General features: G+C 32.9%; 1 protein-coding gene and 1 long non-coding RNA gene across 2 annotated transcripts in view; one reads left to right on the top strand and one right to left on the bottom strand.

The window, feature by feature from the left end:
• The window catches only part of LOC123699327 (pregnancy zone protein-like), a 31504-nt gene extending 16187 nt beyond the window's left edge, over positions 1-15317 (bottom strand). Inside the window, exons 1-12 of the mRNA XM_045646255.1 lie at positions 14927-15317; positions 12383-12552; positions 11950-12022; positions 11484-11646; positions 6754-6924; positions 5993-6108; positions 5178-5367; positions 4745-4870; positions 4088-4273; positions 3221-3376; positions 2338-2790; positions 1659-1884 (exon numbers count right to left, since the gene is read on the bottom strand). Coding sequence (XP_045502211.1) covers positions 1659-1884; positions 2338-2790; positions 3221-3376; positions 4088-4273; positions 4745-4870; positions 5178-5367; positions 5993-6108; positions 6754-6924; positions 11484-11646; positions 11950-12022; positions 12383-12552; positions 14927-15003 — 2107 coding nt within the window. The 5' untranslated portion in view covers positions 15004-15317. The remainder of the gene's footprint in view (positions 1-1658; positions 1885-2337; positions 2791-3220; positions 3377-4087; positions 4274-4744; positions 4871-5177; positions 5368-5992; positions 6109-6753; positions 6925-11483; positions 11647-11949; positions 12023-12382; positions 12553-14926) is intronic.
• LOC123699034 lies at positions 106-724 on the top strand. The gene is made up of 2 exons (XR_006752484.1): positions 106-242; positions 628-724. It is a non-coding gene; the product is annotated as an uncharacterized LOC123699034 (long non-coding RNA).
• Positions 15318-23301: the final 7984 nt, after the last annotated feature.

Raw genomic sequence — 23301 nt, 5'->3', positions numbered from 1 at the left:
TGAATTATCAATGCAGCTGTCAAGTTGAATAAAAATTTGTTGTTTATTTGGTGAAGTTGAGATAAAATTGTTATTTTAAACAAGAAATTTACTAAAAATAGGAGAAATCATGAAAAAGGTTAAACGTAGCGGTGTCCGTGATGCCATATATAAAGTTTTCATTCGGTGTTTCTCATAATTTCAAGCTGAAAAACGAGAAAAATATTTGGAAAACGTTTACAGACGTACAGCAGATTATACCGGTGAGATTCTATTTATTTTTGCTCAGTACTACGTAAAATAGAATATTCCATTAGTGACGAGTGTTTAATGTACGTATCTATGGCGATTATTACGTTTTTGAAATTTAATTTGAGGTTATTTGTATGTAAACAAAAACTAGTTTTTATAGTGCGACCAGCACAATTTGAGTCAAGAAGTTATATCCAATCCAACCAGCCTTAAATAGTATAATGATAACTATTTTCATACAGCTATCTATGAATCCTTACTTGCTACTTACTAGAGTGGACGCAGGGATCCAAAGTGAGTCTTGGCCTCCGACATAAAAAAAAATAGTTTTAAGCTACTAAATAAATATGTTAAATGTACTATTTGATTTTATTCATCTTAATTCGTTTGTTATAGGGGTTTCTGAAAGCACAGTACGCAGGATAGTGGAGCAAGGGAGTAAAAATGAAGGAGAATATCTACAAAAAATAAATAAAAATATGTAGTTTTCAAATAACCTTGTTTTTTTTACCTGACGGACCCAGAAGGAGCGTAATGTGTTTGAGCCTTAGGTTTGAGCTGTATGTATGTATGTTTGTTTGTTCGTATGTTTGATTCTATGTGCGCCTCTGCAGTCTAAATGGCTTGACCGATTTCTATAAACTAATTCCAAATACATTTAAGTAAAATTTGACCTAGGTAGGTCATTTAAAATACTAATGTATTTTTGTCTAAATTTACACGATGATGAATGAAACCACTTTAAATCGCGGTATTTATTACTTTTTATTTTTTTGATTTTTATTCTATAGTATCAAGATTGCTTGCGTCGCAGTATCAGTGTTGCTATATGAGCGACGGTGGCGCCCTCATTTTTTGTCATCTCTTTTGTGTCGCACTGTATATTATCACGCTAAGACCAACAGTAGTGAAACCGCACGGCACAGCTAGTCTTCTATATATATAAAAATGAAACCAGTTTCGCGTTGTCACGGCATCACGTGTGAACGGCTGAACCGGTTTCGATAATAATACTTTTTTTTAAATGTTTGTGGAAGTCCAAGGATGGTTCTTATGTAGAGAAAGCGTAAATATTATGTACCACGGGCGAAGCCGGGGCGGACTGCTTGTACACAATACATATATACGAAAATATGGAAAAATATACATGTCGCCGTAAGATTGTAAAAACCGTTATACATAATATTATAATTAAACATGCGAGATTTTAAACTGTTGTGTATCACATTTTCAGTGATATCAATGAGTGATGAGTGATGAATAAAATTTGCAGTTATGTACTATGTCGAAAATATACTTTTCTCAAACGTCCATCAAAGTGAGCATTTTCCGCAGTTTTCACATCTGTTTTAAAGAAATGTCAATGCAATTAATACCTACTCTAAAGAAATATCAATAGTTTGAAAAGGTGTATCATTCATACTTACAAAAGAAACACTCTCCCGCCGCATCATACTCCGTCATATTCCTATGTCCATCGACCAGTTTCCTCAAATTCCTCAATATTAGGTCCTTTATATTCTCTCCCGGCTGAACCCATTTCGATGCGGTATCTATCACTGATAGGGCACAGAGCGCTGGTCCTGGGGTAGTAATGTGCAAGTTGGCGATTGACCCGGGAAGGGCTTGCCGGGTTTCCCAGGATAATTCCACCTAAAATATATAGAATGTAAATAAAATTTGGATTAAAGGATCTCTTTTTAGAGGATGATAAAGCAAGTTAATTTTAAAATGTACAACACGTACGACCAATTTCACCACATGGCGATATCCTATCCTTATTTAATACTTTTTGAGAAGTAATTTTCATACATCCCTACTTAATATTATAAATGCGAAAGTAACTCTGTCTGTCTGTCTGTTACGCTTTCCCGCTTAAACCTCTCAACCGATTTTGATGAAATTTGACACAGACAGTCTTTAGACACTGAGAAAGAACATAGGCTACCTTTTATTGCGAAATATGTACCACGGGCGAAGCCGGGGCGGACCGCTAGTTATTTATAAAAGGTCAATTAATGATTACGTGTAAAACATAAAGAACGTCTTTCTAAAAGAAGATAGAAACTGAAAGATGTAGATATAACTATAATATGATTTTATTACCTTATTAACAAAACATTCATCCATTTCAAAGTGCTTACTCGCACTGATCAGCTCATCGCCATGATAGAAATACGCCACTAAATGGCTATCTGGGCACATTTGGTGCGTCACTTTTATTGGCAGCATTATCTTCAACAGTTGACCATCAAGTAAGGAATCCAGAACATCACTGTTTGTAGCATTTATCGCATAATTCGGGAAACTACCAAACTTGCCCATGTTGGCCCAATGCTCATTAGCAACATTGGAAGTCTTGCCCATATTGGTTAAATGTTCATTAAATATATTGGAAGTATTGGCCATATTGGGCCACGACTTGGTGATTTGGCTAGGTTGGTGGCGAATGTTACTTTGGCATATGGAATCTCTAGAGGCGGTTAGAACTTGGTCTGTGCTGGTAGGACATTGGGTAGTGGCTCCCCAACGATAGATTATACCCCCTCGGGTTATTACCTGGAAATAAGTTAGTATTATATGAAATTAATTAATCTGAAGTACTTTTAGGGCATTTAGAAAACAATAAAGTAAAGTCATCTATGGAGTTTCTCGTCGGTTCTTCTCTGTAGAAAAAGATTACCGAACTGGTGGTAAATTATTATTTTTCTGTTTTTTCACGAATGCATAGTCTAGTTGAATAAATAAATGTCTGAGTTTGGATGCTGTTACAGACAATGAAAAACAGAAACTTGGTGTAAAATAATTACGTTTCAAGCATGGGATTAAAAAACTTAGTCAGTTTTTTGTATTCTCTTAAATTGTGAATACGAGCAAATAATCTAAAAACAACTAAAATCCACATGCCCAAAGTAACCAAATAATCTCAGAAAAATCCATATTTTCAAGGGCTGCCGAAATTTTTTCTACACAAACACACAAAACTCACCACAAAATGCACGGTAAGTGGTCTGCTAACATCAGGTATATTAACATATAGAGGAACTAGTGTCCTACTTCTGGTTGGGGCCCGTAAGGGTCCTAAAGCTGCTTTACCAGACCCTACAGTGAGGTGTAGGGTCGCTGATGTACTGTTGGTACTTGCCTAGAAAGGAAAAGTATGAATTTAATTGATATTTAGGTTTTTAGCATTTAAATACTTTATTAACATACTAGCTTCCGCCCGCGACTCCGTCCGCGCTGAAAAATTAAGAAAAGTTAAGATTTTTTTTTTCTACGTATTTTTCCGGGATAAAAAGTATCCTATTTTATGCCCAGGATAATAAAGTATAATAATACCAAGTTTCATCGAAATCGAACCGTTAGTTTTCACGTGATGCCTGAACATACAGACAGACAGACAGACAGACAGACAGACAAAAATTGTTTTAATCACATATTTGGGTTTGGTATCGATCCAGTAACACCGCCTGCTATTTTTTTTTCAATATTTTCAATGTACAGAATTGACCCTTCTACAGATTTATTATAATATGTATAGATTTTTTTTAAATAATAGAAAAAAATAACATGAAAAAGTATCGCAATGCTCATCAAACCCATCAAAACAATAATAACGTTGTAATTTACGTCGTCTACAAAAATAACGTTGAAATTATTTTCACATATCCATTTCCCATCTGTATTCTGTACCTTATTTTAAAGACTATCAGCTAAAATATTTAATGAACCTCCTAGTTTTCAAGTTTTAACAAAACTTTAGAAACAGTCAAGGCAGAATACCTTATAGAGATACATTAAAACTTTTGAAACAGTCATATTGGATACCTGTTACAGCATTATATAAAAAACTTACCCGAAACACATAAAAAGGACTTCCATCAGCTGTAAACATGACTCTAGCGATCCCCTTCTCATCGGTAAGGGAGTCGATACAAGAGGAATTGCCAACATTTATGGTATCTATAGATTTGGCTGGAGACTTGCAAATACGAACCGTTTCGTTGGACGCGGGTTTATCATCCCAACGAGTTGCTTTTACCTGGAGATTTGTGGGTTATTTGTGGGTGGACATTGAGTGGGTTGGATACATGAAGAATTCGTAGAATTGATTAGAAAAAAAAATTGAGCACACGTGTCAGAAGTGAAAATTCTTTGGCAAGATTCAAAGATACCAAAATCGTCGCTTTACTCTATGACGTGACGGCATTGCCTTAACGCGAACCTGAAATTTTACTCTCAATGCCCGAAGAAGTATCACTTCAAAAACGTGATTAGAAATCATCCAAATTTAAGACTTGCTACAGAAAAATGTCATCAAAATCTTTTGAATGCTTTATTTTACAATGGATTTATAACACGATAATCTTCTTTAGTTCTTGTATCTAAAGAAAAATTTAAGACATTTTTTTAACCATAAGTATAACACTATTAATTCATACTATTAATGTTACGTATTTCTGTAATAAAAGAGATTTAAAGATGGAGATAATGTTTTCTTAATAAAACTTACCTTCAATTTATAAGGCAAGCCAGAAGACACAACAGTCCCTTGTTTGGTTAGAAATTCTAAAGTGATTGGGTTGTCTACAACTTGCGATATTACCGTAGTATTCTGCCATACTCTTGTACCTTCCTCCTGCAATTTTGTAAAATATATTACCAATAATAATAATTATTAAATAATGCACGATAGAAAAAGTAATTCAAATAACAAAACTTTCACAGCGAAAACAAACATGTTTTTTGTTCAAAAATTATTATTGAAAAGGAGTAAACGAAAATATTGTATAATTTGTCTATCCGTATTTCAAACAAAACACAGAATTACATCGATCACAATATATTCAAATGCTTCCTTAAATAACAGCAAATACATATTCTATGTAATGAAAAATGAAAAACAGTAAATCAAATATTATATTTTTGTTATATATCAAAATTACCTGAAAAGAGAAATCAGCAATAACAACATCAGGCGGAGTATCTCCCATAAGGCCTATACGCCTTGCTGCAGCTGCGTGTCTATGACAGGCTCTAGCCCTCAATTTTGTTGCCGTTCGGATCCCACCCGCGGATCCCGCACCCCGGATCCTGATCACTAGCATACCTTCTACTGCTTCTGACCATGGGTACCTATATGGGAAAATTAACAATAAAATCATCAGGCAGCGTATAGTGGTAGTTGTATCCCACCCTAGGATCCCGCACCCCGGATCCTGATCACTAGCATACCTTCTACTGCTTCTGACCATGGGAAAACCACCACCACCACCACCACCTATATGAGAAAATTAACAATAACAAAATCAGGTGTGTAATGTGACGGTGACACGGTCTAGCACGTAAACGATTGAAGTTCGGTTCCCACCCGCGCATTAAGGATACGAATAACTTATAATAATATGATTTCTATACTGCTTCTGACCATGGGACTGTGGCCGTACATTGATAATGAAAAACAAAACCAAATACACGCTATAAAAAATTTGCTTTTGAGATTATTTCATTGGTAGGTACCTACATGTGGTCTACAAAGCTTGAATTAATCCTTCTCGTTTAAAGTACAAACATAAATAAGTTTAAATAGGTAAAGTTCAACAAAGTACCTAAATACATGTAAGTACCTATTTTATACTAAAACTTTTTCTACAAATAAATTACTTTAACATCAATAATAATTAACGAAAGATGTTGGAAAAAGCACAAATATTATGCTGAAATCAATTCCTATGACTTTTCTTATTTTCAAAATTCTTACCTCACACATACTGTCCAAACAAGCCTTTCACTAGATCTTAAAATTCGTGGCGAGTGTCGTACCGTCAGCTGAAATGGCGGTAACTCGTAATTGGCTACTGAAAATAGCGCTGAACCCTAAAAATTCAAAAATGTATGATATCTACATACCTACATATAGAATCCGTTATTATTTAAAAATGTATTAATATTTTTCTTTCGTACTTATAAGTTTCAAACAATTGTTATGCATAATTATTATTAGTGAAAACAAATACCTTAACAAATACCTATAAAATCTTATAAAATTATGTCGAAAAAAAAAATACAATAAAATGTAAAAATTTCAAATCGGCGTTCCATTTTTTTTTCTGTAAATTTTTTTTTTATTGTTTGCGGCCAATGTTTGTGAATTATTAAAAATTCATCTAAAATGAGTTCAAAACAAAATTATAAATTCAATAATAATGTTTAAAACATTGACAGAACACCATTTTTTCTGAAACTTTTTAAATTGAAATGTTTATGGCCAGTGCTAGCGAAACCTCATTGTAGTTAGCGCAATAAATCATAGATGGCGCTGATATTAATCTATCACATTTCCAATTTAATCTATAATAATAATTGTTATTTAAGTTTTTTTTATGTTTCTTTAAAATAAATAAATACGCTAAAAATATATAATCTCATTTATTTAAATTTATAACTTCGTGTTTGTATACGTATATTATATTTATATGGAAGTAGTTCCTGTATATAAATATAGATGGCGCTGAAACAAACCTGCGTTCCATCAGCCAGTCTAGCTCGGATCGTCCATTTGCCGACTGGCGCGAGTTCGTCCAACTGATATTGCTGTTGAGCGATACCGAAACGGGTTCGAACCCGTGACCATTGGGAAAGTCTTGTACCCTCCCATGCGCCTCGGGGACCTTCTAGCCAGATTTCGTCTATCTGAAAATATTTAAATCGAATATTAGAAAGCGATTGATAATAGGTACCTACACATTGAAATACCTGTAAGAAAATAGTAGGTTTGATAGAAAAAGCTTAGTAGTTACCTATACAAATAATATCTTTCAATTTTCGCGGCTTAAGTATAATATTATTATGATACTACAAGGCAACAGGATAAAATAATACACATAAGTTATAGCACCTCGTTAAGCCTTGTTTCCACTTGAGCATGCTCAGGCGAATGAGCGGCTCATTTGGCCGAGCCGCTCAAGTGGAGACGTCTGAGCACGCGCGGCCCGAGCATGCTCAGGCGTCTCCACTTGAGCAGCTCGGCCAAATGAGCCGCTCATTCGCCTGAGCATGCTCAAGTGGAAACAAGGCTTTACTTATAATAATTTACCATAATATGTATTTTAATTGAATATCGCGCATATGCAGCATATTATAGTAATAAAGTTAAATTTAAAAATATAGACAGATATAACTTCTCATATTATCACTACATAATACTTATAGAACAAAGTCGCTTTCTCTGTCCCTATTTCCCTATGTCCCTTTGTATGCTTTAAATCTACGGATTTTGATGCGGTTTTTTTTAATAGATAGAGTGATTCAAGAGGAAGGTTTTAGTGTATAATTTATTAGGTTTTAGACAAAACGGGCGAAGCCGCGGGCGGTAAGCTAGTTATGAACAAATTAACAACTTTATAATCCAAACAAATAAAACTTATAAATTGATTCTAATCCGAAGTTATCGTTTAGCACTTCATTGATAAATGGAGATAATAAAATATCTAATGACATTAATAAACAACGGAAATACAAAGAGAAATGTATTAACTATAAAACGGCTGATCAATAATGTAAACAACTTATTTGCATACCACAACTCGTCGCAACTGTGTCAGTGTTACGCTGACTTTTAGTAAACATGCTGCAGTTTAATGTGATTAACAGGATAATGAGTAAATGGCTAGTTTTAAACATGTAAGTAGTGGTAGCTAATGATGTAATGTAAAATATTGCACGCCTCATAAGCGAAGCGTTGAGGTGGGTACTACTGTCACTTCGCGCAAAACATCTGATTTTTCAAACTTAAAATGTCTTTATGTATCATACATTGCACTTGTAAGATAATACATACACACTAGAGATGCGCCGAATAGTGGTTTCACCGAATAACCGAATACCGAATACTATTCGGTTAGAACCTTACCGAACCGAATATTCGGCCGAATTATTCGGTTCAATGTTTTGACGTGTTTTGATGCGTAAACCGGTTCTAACGGGTCGCAAGTAGCTGCCGGCTCGGTGGCGAGCGAGCCTTACCTCACCGCCCGCCACCCGCGTATATCGCCCGCGCACTCCGTGCCGTCTCAGTTGTGTTGAAACTTCGCACAAAATATTAAAATTTTTAAATTGTTTAAAAATTTTATATTTTTACTTTAAGTTAGTGTTTGCAATATGAGCGGACGTAATGTCATTTTCTATTGGGACTAAAAGCATTGTCTTCAGACTTCAGGATTTAAAGTATTATAAATATTAAATACTGACTAAGTTCTAATAATAAACATGATTAAATTATGTTGATGTAAATTTACAAAATAAACGTTGGTTTGAAATGTAATGATCGTTTTATTTTATACAGGGTGTAATCGTTCAGTGTGCACAGGCGATTATTCCATAACTATTACAGATATCAAAAAACTTTTAACTCATATTGAAAGTACTACTTATACCTAATGAGTAAAATGACAATAATAACTTTTTAAAAATAAAACGAGAAATATCCAAAAATGTTACATGAAACGCTCCCATACATTTAGTATGAAATATGACTATTTCAAACATTTAATATGAAAGGTTTTGCTTTGTTATTTGATTTTGTGCTATAATTATTTCGCAAATTTTAATGAAAGTTCATTTAGAGACTGTAAATAGAGCTCGATGTGGAATACAATGGTATTCCAAATCGAGGATGTCGTCTCGAACATTGTATAGCACAATGTATGGGAGCGTTTCATGTAACATTTTTGGATATTTCTCGTTTTATTTTTAAAAAATTATTATTGTCATTTTACTCATTAGGTATAGTACTTTCAATATCAGTTTAAGGTTTTTTGATATCTGTTATAGTTACGGAATAATCGCCTGTGTACACTTAACGATTACACCCTGTATACCTTAGGTTCAAACATTCTTCATAGGATTTCTTTGACTTGTGTATAGTATGACATAACTCATTCATAATATGAAGTTATTTATTTAGTTCTATAGCCAAGAAAGAAGAAATACTCATACCGAATATATTCGGCACCTAAACCGAATAATTCGGCCGAATACGAATAGTGAAAAAGATGCCGAATATGCCGAATACCGAATATGTATTCGGTATTCGGCGCATCCCTAATACACACACATATTAAGAAAAAACACTATTTTTAACATTCATGATATTTTTGATGTCAGTTTTGCTATTTAAACTAGTTAAAAAACAGTTTAAAAAAGTTCTGTCTTGGACGTCCGTGTGTCTGTATGTGCGGAGGATTTTCTTGTTAACACGATAGCGACCGAAATACTTTACTAATCGAGTCTTTTTTTTTCTCTTACGCTTGAGTATGCTCAGGAATAGAACCCTTTCATTTTTCAGGGTCTGATTCGATGTGGTTTAATTGTTATTAAATAAACAAAAAAAAAATATTGACTGTTCTCCATTCATCCAATTTTAGTATATCTATATATATTCTTTATTTTATTTTTATTTTTTTTATATTTATAGTGTACTCAAAATTCACCATTAGGTTTAAAAAAATGAGTTGGTAGTCAGTCCCTTAAACCTGCGCAGTTTCACATCTAGGTGGGGCCACAAGAAAAATAGCTCAATTATTACGGTACCGCTTTTTTTACTTTTCCAACTGTTTTATTTTATTTCTTTTTTATATTTATAGTTCTTTATAAATAATCAATTTTATTGTAAAGGATGAGATTATGAGGCGTGCACTTTTGGATTTTCCAAACTATTTTTGTCTATAGCATAACTGTGTTTACTTATGTGAAATATATTTGTAAAAACTAAAATACATACTACAGCCCATAGCTAGAACGAAATAATCTTGTCGAAGTATTAATATTTGTGCAGATATTTCTAAAATTCTATTTATTACAATTAAATATTAGTATTTACTATTTAGTTGTTTGCGTCTTATTGACTATGTAAGTTCTGTTCTTTTACTAATTTAAAAAGTATAGGAAACCTGTATAATGTCAATCGTATAAAAGATCATTTTGTGTTTCTCGAGTGTCTTATACTAAAGTAGAGTAGAACTTTAATGTTTTATGATTTAGCCCTTCATCTTAAAGTACGCCACTGCTAATAACAAATTTTCTATACAATTTTTTCAAGAATATTCTAGCCATTCCACTAATCGTCATTTTTTTTACCGACACCATGAACCCGACCACAAGACCGGTTGCTATATCAAATAATGGATACACGTCGCGAATTATGATGAACAGTTATTTGTATTTAATTTTAGTTGACTCATTGATTACTTGCAGCTTTTCGGTGAAAGGGATAAGAAAAAGTGTCGTGCATAAATATTTTAAGAATAAACTAAACCACTTTCAAATTATAGAAGTAAACTAAACTAGTTTTAGTCTTTATTTAATGACTGCAGTTTTAACTTTATCTCACAAAAATTATTAGTTTAGAAGGTGACAAGGCTTCTATATACGCAATAACATCCTAAAGGGATATTAATGCAATAAAAACTGGATTCTAACCTCTCTCGTTAGACGGCATTCCGTTCGCATCCTGTGCTTATAAAAGCTCAAGTAGTACCTATTACACAGCTGAACTTAGGGAATACAAGTTCCGTTTAATTTAATGCTTAGTTGAACTAAGTTAAAATTGGGAACGTAACTAAAAGTAAGTAGAAGAAAATTAACAAAATTGTAAAAGAAGACATAAAAATCGAGAGATTTGTTTGCGCAATGTTAATTTAATAATTCATATTGACTGTTTACAAGAAAAGGGAATGCATTCGTTCAGAAACATGATTTATAAGAAAAAAATATTTAAAAGAACAAATCATCTTCAGGTAGGATCCAGTTTCTTAATTTTGTAGATACCCTCTTATAAATAAAAATAAAATCTATACACAAAAGAAAGTTATGTTTTTTTTTCTTTCTTCACAGCAAGATACGACTATTTGCCAGTATCACGTATTGTATTGTGTAAAATTGCGTCAGTTTTGCTGCATTTGCCCAAGATAATAATCTACTATATAAAAATAAGTCAGATTTTCCTTCCTGACGCTATAACTCCAGAATGCACAAACCGATTTCCACGGTTTTGCATTCGTTGGAAAGATCTCGGGCTCCGTGAGGTTTATAGCAAAGAGGTGTCCCTGGTGGCGAAACGGTGTTCGCCCGGTTTTTTTAGTTGTTAAAAAATTACAAAGAACCGCTGCGAGCAGGGAGAGTGATGAATAAAATGAACATACAATGCTGATATCACATAATACCTACATTTCAAAAACATATATTTTACTTACATTAGTATGCGCAGGAGTAAGATCAGCTTTCAGAGCAATCAGGCGGAACCGCACCAGGTCACCAGGTCGATACTTGGCGCGCTCCGTGTGGATGATGAGCAGCCTCCCGCTGGAGATCCGGAGGGGAACTCGACGCTCCCAGGTGCAGGATGCTTCTGGGTACCTGGTAATGTTAATGTTATAAATAAATACAGCCTAAAGAACAAAACACATTTATAAAATAAACTCCTTGTCTTGTTGTTATATTGATTAGTGTACAAAGATTAAATTAAATCTGTCCGTTTAAACGTGTATAGGTGAGATCATTTGTCGATTTATAAGAAGCCTTTCTCGGAAGTGAAATAAAAATATTATGAAAAAGTAAGACAAAATTGTCTTAAGATTTAAAGTCATGTCTCCGAAGTAAGAAAACAAATGAACGAATGTTGATGATCAATTAATGTGCCAGTTTCAAATGTCAGCTTACCTCACATTCACAACTAATTCTGCTTTAGAATTTGGTTGAAGTGGCACCGATATATCCAAGCAACCGCCATCACCTGTAAAAAGAGTAACACAATCAATAAATAAAAGATTTTATTCTTGTTTTCACAAATTTTCATCATTTCGAGGAAAGTATCTTCAGTTAAATGATTAAGCTCATTTGTGTTAGAAGGAACTTCTCTTCCTCGATTAGTTTCTTTTTCTGTTTTATATTTCAAATTCAAATTCGTTTACAACAACAATTCATTAATTTCTACTTTATTACGAACTTTTCTGCTGTCAAGCACGACTGCTTATTTAAGAAAATATAAAAACTAGCTTCAAAGTAATCTGAATTATTTCAAGAACTAGAACTGATTACAGTAAAACTTATGTTACAACAACAACTGAAGTTAATTTTTGTCTCAATATTTTACCAGGATTAAGTTGTCGCAACGCGCTCACAGACTCTCCATTCACCATCAATGTCAGCAGCATCCTCGCTGGACCCTCAGGGTGGAACCTGGAGAGACAGGCCCTGTTCGTGCCGCCAGCTGTTAACACCCCTGGCACCAGGAACAGGTGGTTCTTGTCTGTGCATGGTGAACTGGAAGGGAGTTAAGTATAGATGATTTTATTAAGAAATCTTTCGAAGTTTTCTTTTCAAATTATTAACTTTATTTTACAATTAGCTGTGCCTCGCGCTTTTACTCGCAATGCTCCGCTGCACTCTTAGCATGATAATCTTATAATATAAAAATGAATCCCAAAATGTGTTGGTAAGCGCATAACTTGAGAACGGTTTAACCGATTTCGTTAATTTTTTTTAAATAATATTCCTTGAAGTTCGAGGATGGTTCTTATGTAAAGAAAACTTGAATATGTACCACGGGCGAAGCCGGGGCGGACCGCTAGTCTTAAATAATAATGAGCTTAAAATCTTCCAAAATAAATAGCCTATGAGATTTTTTTGCAAATCCGACCCTTAATTAGAGCGTTCTCACTTCGAAAACAAAAACTGTTAGTTCCAATTAGCTGTGTTTACATTATGTCTATGTAAGATAGCTCATAAAGGAAGGCTATCTACATAATAATATATAAAGAGAAATGGTTTGTATTTTTTTAAGAATAATTTTATGTTGACTGCATTTATAAGTCTGCTTTGCTTCAACGTCAATGATGAAAAAAACTAGTGTTATTTTATATTTCTTTACAAATTGCAATTAGATTAATGTACTTTGTTATTGAAATGTCTATACACAAAGTCACGTTTATTATAATGTCGGAAACATTATAGATGACTCTTCTTTACCATAAGGAAATGTGTTTGTAGGTCAAGTATGCAAGTCGCAAGGTTGGCTCTGCAGTTTTTGAGGACAAATATTGTTTTTTTTTATGAAAATATGTGAAAATGATTTGTGTAAATAAACATTGGTAAAAGGTTATTTCTGTGGGAGGTTATTGACTTTTCGTTGATACGTAATACGTAAATTAAAATATTAAAATGTTTTATTTTTATTTATTCATGGGGTTGTAAGTAGCATCAACAAGAGACAAAATAGTTGCGGAGACAAAGTTGCTCGTGCGCGCTGGCTCTTAAGAGATGTTCTTAACGTCAAATACCTACTCAATTCAGAAAGCAGTCGTAAGTCCTCTTTCGTAGCTTAGCATCGCTGATCCTGAATGTACTTTTATACTACTATTGAAAATATTTTGATCTGTAGGTACATATTCAAATGATATCACAAGATGGTGAGGACCAACTATTTATAACTTCAGCTAAGATGGGAAGTTGCGTCGCTACGTGCGCGCACTTTCTTACTAGCCCATGGGTGGGAGAGACAAAATAGTTGCGGAGACAAAAGTTGCTCTTGCGCGCTAGCTCTATATTCTAAACCATTCTTATATGCTGTTTAAATAGTTTCTTGTATTTGACGTAAGCTTTCTCAAACCTTAGACACCTCACTTTGGCATTAATATGGTCCTAAACGGACGTCAAGCTTATAATATTACTGTCAAGGGGCTAATAAAGAAAACAATTTTTAACGAAAGCCGCACACGTGTGTATAGCTTATAGTAATTAGATAGCACTTAGTATGTACTCGTAGTATGTTATTAAATCAGTCTATCTTCACAAAAACAGTGACGTTATTGAGCTATAATTATAAGGAGAATGCCAGGAAACAGTCATATTAATTAAATGATTATAATCATTCATTAGTTATTGCAAGAAAATTATACGTATTTTCTTGAATGGTTTTAGACATTTTATTAAGTCGGTTAGATCAAAGAGAATACATATAAGTACAACGTGGTTAGATGAAAGAGAGTTGTGTCTATGGACAATTATTTATTTTAGTCTATGATTTAAAAAAAGCAAAATGTATTTTTTTTTATAACACCATCGAGGTAGTAGTCACTTATAGTGTAAATTGGAATATTACTTATTTACTTTTCTGAATTCATTGTTTTTTTGTAAGTTCAAATTAATTAGGTAACTAATTGTTATATTTTCAAATAAACATGAATATTTGGTAATGACTGTGTAGGATTTCTCGTCATTTCTATAACAGAGATAATAATGACGATACTCAATACATAATAAAAATCAAATTTGGTTCGGGTCGGATACTAATTATCATTAAATAAAATTATTATCTACAAGCAAAGTTCGGCATATCTTTTTTTACCCTTGCCTTCGAAACGAACATGAATCATCAATCCTTATTTGAATTGAAAAGTAAATCTTTTTAATGACAACGTAATTATTGTTTTCCTCAGAATTGATTCATCAACAAAAAATACTTTGTAATGGGTAGGTACCTAAATTACTCTATACCAAAACATATCCTACTGTAGTTATAATACCTATAAAAAAACTTTTTTTAATGAGAGATGAAATCATAGTCATTTATGTAAGGAACGAAATATCAATGACCTGTAGAGATTAATTAGGTATCTATTATTAATTTAAAACATACCTTGTAATATTCTGTGGTAATTCACTCACATTGGCCAAAACCGGGGTCAACAATAACAAAAGATTTGACCACTTCATTGTAAAATGCTTTACAATCTAACAAAATTGAACGCTCACAAAACACACCATAATTGTAACAAGACGAAGCACTTATTACTGAATGTAAACAAAAACTTAATTAGCATACAATAACAAAGTTACATCAATTTTATGTAAAAAATAATTATCTATGGTTATTGGTAGGAGATGAGTTAATAGTATGTATTGACCTTAGTCTAAATTCAAGTGCACATAAAAAAAATTCAAACGTCAAAATTTAAATAAAATTCTTTTTCTTCGATGCGCGCGCTCGACTAGCCACCGGTCGTCGCGAGCGCGGTTACAACTGCGAATCTGTGCTGCGAATGTGTGAGATCAGACATCTTCAACATTTTTTGCGCTATTGATACTTACAGCTATAAAGTTTAATTGTTTCGCGGACAATGATGGCCCAGTTTTTAACAAAAGCTTCGTTTGAATCTGTTTGTATGTACTGTAAACGCAAAAAATTTTAATCGGAACCGTTAGGCATTGTCGATTGATGAAAATATCACAATTCAATGAAATGATAAAGATTGATGATAGCAATATGAATCATCATTAAATACAATTAGCTGTTTAGTGTTTGTACCACAGATTTGAAACATTTTTACAGTTGTAAAGTAAGTACCTACTTCAGTATCTATTTTTTTTAACTATGTACCTATCAAAGTTTGTGATTCATTCTGATTGAAAAACAAATGATTACTTTTAATAATTTTTTTTTACAGCATTCAATGTAAATATGTTTTGTGCACCGTAATCGTTAAATAAATAATAAAGGTCGTTAAAAGGGCTTTTTGAAAATATACAGTTAGGTGGTTAACAGTTAGGGTAAACAAATCACAATACGGCTTGGGACACCAATTATTATACATAACTGTGAACTGAAGGTTCACCCCGGTAGCGATATGCACAAGGGCGTCTCCCCTTGACGAGAATCACGAACCTCGGCTTGGGCTGTCGCTTGAGTGGAGGCCGGAAGGGCCCTAGTCGGACGGGAGTACAGACTACAGATCAAGCAATACCATTCGTAAATTTCATACGATCATGACGCTAGGTACGTGTACCTAAGTTTCGTAATTTCGTATTTAAAATTTTTTTACACATAAATAGATTTTGTTTTTTAATAAAAAAAGCAACTTCATTTAGACACTAATTAATTATTAAAATTAATAAATTAACTTAAATTTTAAAACTGTTGCGTTCCTCTGTTTAGGTCAATAGGTCGAGCGTTGACCGAGAGAACACATGGTGATTAGTTTAAATAAAACAAACTTATAAACAATTGAAAAACATTCACAATTAATCTTTTTTTTTAATCAGAAATACTTATATTTTTTAAATTTATATTTTCAAAATATTAACTAAGTATTACATATTTATTGGGTCCATGGTATTACTTAGTTATTTTGAACAAAAACTTTAATATTTGAACTAAATCTTTATGTACCTAGGTAGTTGGTATTAATAATTTGTTAATTTTTGTATAAAAAAGCCTGTAACGTAACAATATTATTGTGTGTTGTAAAATTAAACATTTTTTACAATAAAAATACATAATTCATAGATTTGGTAACGCGGATTATAATGCAGTAATACAATATTAATTTTACTGCTTAGTACATCTGACATTACGTCTTCATATTCGGAGTTAGAAAGCTGAGATTTTTTTTATTATTTCAAAAAATAGGTAAGTAACTAGCAGTGAAGAGAAAAAGTAGAAAGATTCTTAAAACTGGCATTCTAGATATAAGTCGCCTAGCAGAATATCTACTTTAAAATCTTTCTTATTATAATTGCCAATAACCAAATAAATATTAGTGGTTACTGGCAATTTTTAGTAATTAGTGTATTATTTTGAACAACCTGAAAACTTTCGATGTTATCAGAGCCATCTTTATTAAAAATCCTGTACCTACTAATACATCATAATATTACCAAAATGAAAAACTACCGAGTAAGTTTCTTATTAATACAAGCAGGTGATAATAGATGGCGTTGTTATTAATATTGGAAATAAATAATTGTTACTTTGTTTGTACATAATATTATATATTAAATAATAATACATATTTAATAAAAAATATAAAAAATAATAAAACAAAATTTTTTTAATTATCGGAAAGGGTAGTGCTTTAATAATTGTGCCTATATATTCATATTATTTTATTTCTTATAAAAAGCTTATTATTATAAACAAAAATATTGTGCTAAAATTATGACATAAAAAGAAATGCCCTACACATAAGATATAGTAAAACAAACAGTGAATAAGTTGAAAATAAGGTGTTGGTTAAATACAAGCTTTCCACCCGCGGCTTCGCCCGCTTTGTCTAAAACATAATAAATTATACTAAACCTTCCTCTTGAATCACTCTATCTATTAAAAAAACAGCATCAAAAGCCGTTGTGTAGTTTTAAAGATTTAAGCACACAAAGGGACAGACAAAGCGACTTTGTGTTATAGGTATAGTACGTAGTAGTGATGTCAATACTTCAAATATGTTTTTTATAAGCTGGAAGGATTTGAAAAGGTAACATTTTCCATTACTCCACTTCGATATCCCATTTGGCTTATAAATATACCATTCAATTTATTTAAAGACAGGCACATCCGCATTCGTCGGCGGTTGCGGTTGGAGATTTTTATCAGACATTCAAGATAGCTTCAGATACATTCGTAGAGTTTGCCATGAAAGAAAAAACATAATATTATATACCTACAGGATGTAATCGTTAAGTGTGCACAGGCGATTATTCCGTAACTATTACAAGTATCAAAGTATTTTACATAATGAGTGAAATGAGCAGCACGATTTATTGAAACAATCCTAATTAATGAATGTCAAACAAACTTTTTCCGCCTGGGAGTCGAAAAGGCTGGAAAACTAGTTTTTTTATTCAAATATTATAATAGTGATATTGATCCCTCAGATTTAAACGACCCTAGTTTTTAATTAAGATATTATCTTAATCTGTTTTATGTGTAAAATTACCGTTAAAGTAAAAACCTTTTTGTTTTAATCATTGCTTTTTATTGAAAAAATCGGTTGATTTAAATCATGATTTAAATCAAAATGATTTAATCGTGCCAACCCTGCTTTAAACACACTAATTAACGATTACACTACTACGTATATGGATAAATTTATCAAAATCTTATCAAAAGCTCAGATAATATAATTAGATACCAACGGTCGGTATAGACAGACAAGTGATAACTGCGTTAAAAACAACCGACTTCAAACTTGCACTTGCAAAATTTACAAATACCTACAGACAAAAATGCTCATAAAATAAAAACTACTGGGCCTATCCGAATAAAATTTTTATGGGACCAATTCGACACCATCCCGCATCGAACAAAAAAAGAATCACGTAAATCGGTTCAGAAACCTCGGAGTAATCGGTGTACATACATAAAAAAAAAAAAAAAAATACCGGCCGAATTGATAACCTCCTCCTTTTTTTTGAAGTCGGTTAATAATTAATTATTATTATTAGCATGCTGCATGCTCAGCTGCATGATGGATTAGGTAAGCTATACTAGTTTTGCATACTTAAGATTTAAAGTTATACTTATATGAACTAATAACTGAATGTTAGATGATAGGAGGAATTTATAATGCACTAGATTTTCGCCGGCCGCTCCGCCCGCGGTTTCAAAGAAAAACTCGCATAGTTCCCGTCCCCGTGAAATTTCCGGGATAAAACCCATCCTATATTAGGTACTCGTGGATAATGTAGCTTTCGAATGGTGAAAGAATTTTTAAAATCGGTCCAGTAGTTTATGAGCCTATTCATTACAATCAAACAAACAAACAAAGTTTTAAATTAAACTTAGAAATCGGAAGATATAGGTAATAAGTACATACCTAGATGTTATAATTGTATCATTATCAATCTTAGCGTATTTAAGTATTAGAGTAAAACGCGGAAATCTTCTACAAGGCCAAAATTTCAGTTATGTGTTAAACAAGGGGAAAGATTTAGGTGCAAAAAACAACCCATTTCCCATCTACCCTTAAACGTGTCGTGTCTTCGATGGCGGTAAAAAATTTAAATTTTCACCTGGCTGCACTCCAAGCGACTCGCGCCGTCGAATAAAAATTAATTATTATTGCCCGCTTTTCACTCCATTGTGTATACGTGAAAAATAAAATTCGTTTACCAGCTATTTCGGTGTCAATTGGGTTTTACTCGAGTGTAAATCTAATTCAGATTGTTTGTTGTTTTAATGTAAGGGTTGTGAAGGACCAATGTTTGTTAAAATCCCTTTTTGCGAATGTTTGCGCTATAAATGTAACTGAAATTAAATTCACATTTGTTTGCGCGGAACAATTAATAATGGAATACAGCAGTGTGCTTGTTTGACTTAAAATACTTTGAATTGCTGACAGTCAGCTCGCGTTTTCGCCGTAAATTTTAGAAACGTTGTAAAGTAATAATAAATAGGTAACTAATTTTAAAACATTTTTCGTAACTATAGTTCTAAGTTGTGTATGTGTTTATGACGCGTATTGCTCATAAAATTGTAACAAATGTGATTTATCATGGCTTGCCATTTTTCGTATTTTTCTGGAAGTTTTATAATAATTATGCCAAATATGTGAGAGCAGTATCAATAATATGTTACACTGCATACATAAGCTTATAAAATGAAAATTATATTCAACATATTGAAATAATTTCAGAACACGTGAATATGACAAATCGGACAGTGAAATCTTCAGAACTTTTCAAGACGGTCCAAGCCGCAGAACTTATATTCGGATAACTCATTGGTGCCTAAAATTAGATACCTAGTTTGAGTGGAAATGTTGGGATGTGCGCTTCGTTAGTGTTAGCGGAAGTTATATCGACAAACAATTCAGTAAGTGAAGACTGGAGTACGGTCAGCAGATGGGATTTGGATTTAGGTAATGATTTAAAAAGGAAAAAAAAATAAAGGAATTTTGTGCAACACGTGGTTGTAGTTGCAAGTACTGAAACAGAAACTAGGGTTGAGTTTTATTATTTACTGTGTAATATGGTTTGGCCATTATTTATAAATTTGTGTATCACAAAGTGTCATATAATTCATAAAATCTAGTACTTAGGTACAATTATCACAGCCTGAATCATTTAGCACTAGTCAGCTTACTTTTATTTACATAATGCCTTTTCATATTAGTCTACACACAGTTTGATTGCAGAATTACTATTGCATGCTATGCCTTCAAGCCACACCTGCGTCCGTCGGAGTGGGGAGCGTGAGGTTTTTTCGTTGCGGAATTTCTCGATTCGGTCCCCGGGCCTTCGAGCGCGGGGACCGAATCGAGAAAGGCTGGAAGGCGATAGAAGCTATGCAATAGCTTAAAAAAATATATATATTGCGTAGAATATTCATTACATCTTTATCAAAACATTTTAAATTTACGCCCAATTTCCCTTAAAAAGCAAAAAACCCGTAACTATCTGACGGTACACTGTTTAGTTCTGTTAATTACAGCTGAGTGCAGCCAAATCTGCGGCGAGGCAAGTTTCCAATTTAACTGCACTGCATCTCACCGTGGACGGACAGACACTTGATTTCTACTAATTACTAATGAACCCATGACTTATGTTATAGGCCCTCTTCACAATTGATAACGTTGGCAATTGACAACGTATTCTAAACTATAAACGCACCTCTTGCCCATTAACTTTTACTTCCACTGTTTTTCCTTGACCACCAGGTTGTCTGGAAGAGATCGTTGTCTTAGCGATAAGACCGCCTGTTGTGCTCAACTGTCTCTCTTTCTTTTATATATTTTAAAGCTTTTGTAATTTTTATGTCCTGGTGCACAATAAAGTATTTTTGTTGTTGTTGTTGTTGGGCGAGTAGAGTCAATAACGATAGTGTAGAGGGCCTATTTCTATGATCGACCATCATTTCATCGTTATTCGTAAATGCCGTAACGATGGCAAACATCGACGATCATTTGTTGGGCCATCGCTCTCGATTATGAAGAGGGTCCATTAAACATGGTTTGTAATGTAGAGTCATTCTAGCTTCTTTAGCTTAGCATGGAGTTGTTATTTGAAGTTGAATTGTGGCCACCGACAATTCTTTTGGCTGTTAATTTTATTGAAGTGATTACTACTAATTTTTTTTATCTGTGGTCGCCATGAGCTGTTGGTAGGGGAAAGTCATATGGATTGGATTGGAATGATAATATTATGAAATTTAACATTCTAATATAATTAATTTCTATATTCTATTATTGCTTGCTTTTCTTTTTTTATGAAAAACATACATTATTTGGTAATGACAGTAATGCTTAGGTAATAGTCCCCATTTTAGAATAGAGGAGACGTTGAAATTGTCGACGCATCTTTCATAATATTGCTTTTCGTGGTCTATGTTCGCAAAAAAAAAAAACACTTCAAATAACAAAGAAATAGATTCACTTCAATTGATTGATATTAAACCTTATGAAAGACATTCTAAAGGGTATAATTTCAATTTTCCTTCTTATTGCATTTTTACTTTGAAGGGATTTATGGAAAACGCGATGGGATTTATCATGGATATGGCTATTGATCCTTTTTAGGGTGAAACTTCTAAAGTTCTAAACTTGACTCTAATCCAAAAAGCACGTCAATAAATTAACTCTAGAAAATATTTTCTACTACTACTATCTATATTTATTATATTATATATTATACTATATTTTGCATGTTTTTATTGGAGAAGCACGAAGTCGAAACCATGTTTTAATGCTTTGTATATAATAAGTTAGTAGAGGTATATATACGAGTTGATTTTATTGAAAAAAGCATAAAGTTGAAGCCACATTTTATTTAGTGATATAGAGAGTTCGCAAAGAAAAATAAATTAATATTGTTTATAGCAATAAATACTTACATTATTTCTTCTAAAACGAGATGAATGTGAATCCAGCAGTTTTTACAGTCGCTTTATCCGAAAAGGTGTTTAACACCACACATTTGAAGCAGTTTTTTTCGTTTGCTTTGCGTCGAGAAAAATACGAGTTTGCGTCTTTCAAATTTGCATTTGTGAAACCGCTTTGTAGAGAAATGTTCAAAAATACCTTTTATTTATTGGAAAATTTAAGTACATTAAAGCGAAAGATACGGGTTTGATCAAATCTGTACCAATCTATACTTAATATTATAAAGCTGAAGAGTTTGTTTGTTTGAACGCGCTAATCTCAGGAACTACTGGTCCGATTTGAAAAATTATTTCGGTGTTGCCCATTTATCGAGGAAGGCTATTTATCATTACGTTAAGACCAACAGGATCGGAGCCACGCGAAAGAAACTGCGAAGCGCAGCTAGTTATTTCCATTTGTTACATTTTGAAGTAAGCGGGTTCGCGGGAATTTCTATACTTAAAATTTCAATTATCTTCTTTCAATAAATTTCATTCAATAAGAATAAAAAGTAAATACTTCTTCCATTATTCGTAGATTAAGTTAAAAAAAAGTACCTAGCTCAACCTTTCTTACCAAGTTCTAGACAAAATTCACTAGAAGTTTCTAGAATGTTCTATAGCAGTTATGGCGTAGTTAAGTGGATATTAAAATTCCGCCATTTCAACGTTTTGGATGTGGGAGCGCTGTCGTATGAAATGAAATCGCAACATTCAAGACGAGTTCCGAATGCTTGAAATATATTTGATATTGTTATGTTACAAGGTGATGTTTAACCTGTGTTTCTTCTATGGAGTAAAACAAAAATGTATAACATATTAAACATTGAAAGGTAGAATTTTCAAGTTTTTCTTTCATCGTTAGAGATGCTAGGGAGCCGGGAGGTCACAAGGAAGAAAAATAACAAGATAATAAAATTTATTTAAAAAACAGTATCCACAAAATACAATCAAATAATAATATTAACAATTTATTGTAATATTTATATAAAATTCAAAGGTGACTGATACATATATTATAATATATAGTGATCTATCAATGCACAGCCCAAACCACTGGACGGATCGGGCTGAAATTTGGCATGCAGGTAGATGTTAGGACGGAGGCGTCCCTTAAGAAAGGATTTTGATCGATTCTACCCCCAAGGGGATAAAATAGGGGATGACAATTTGTATCATGTTTATTTATCTTTTCCACGCAGGCGAAGCTGCGGGCAACAGCTAGTTAGGTATATATTCATCTATCTTAAAATAAGCGATCCTTTTGTAGGTAAATGATCTTTTAAATACGAGCTGATGTCACCACTTTTATGTAGGTTAATTATTATTTTATTGTATATTAATAAGTTGCCTTGTCATATACACATTAACACTACAAA

The sequence above is a fragment of the Colias croceus genome, chromosome 17 (assembly GCF_905220415.1).
Source record: "Colias croceus chromosome 17, ilColCroc2.1".
Classification (NCBI taxonomy): domain Eukaryota; kingdom Metazoa; phylum Arthropoda; class Insecta; order Lepidoptera; family Pieridae; genus Colias; species Colias croceus.
This window is presented reverse-complemented; position numbering and strand designations above follow the sequence as displayed.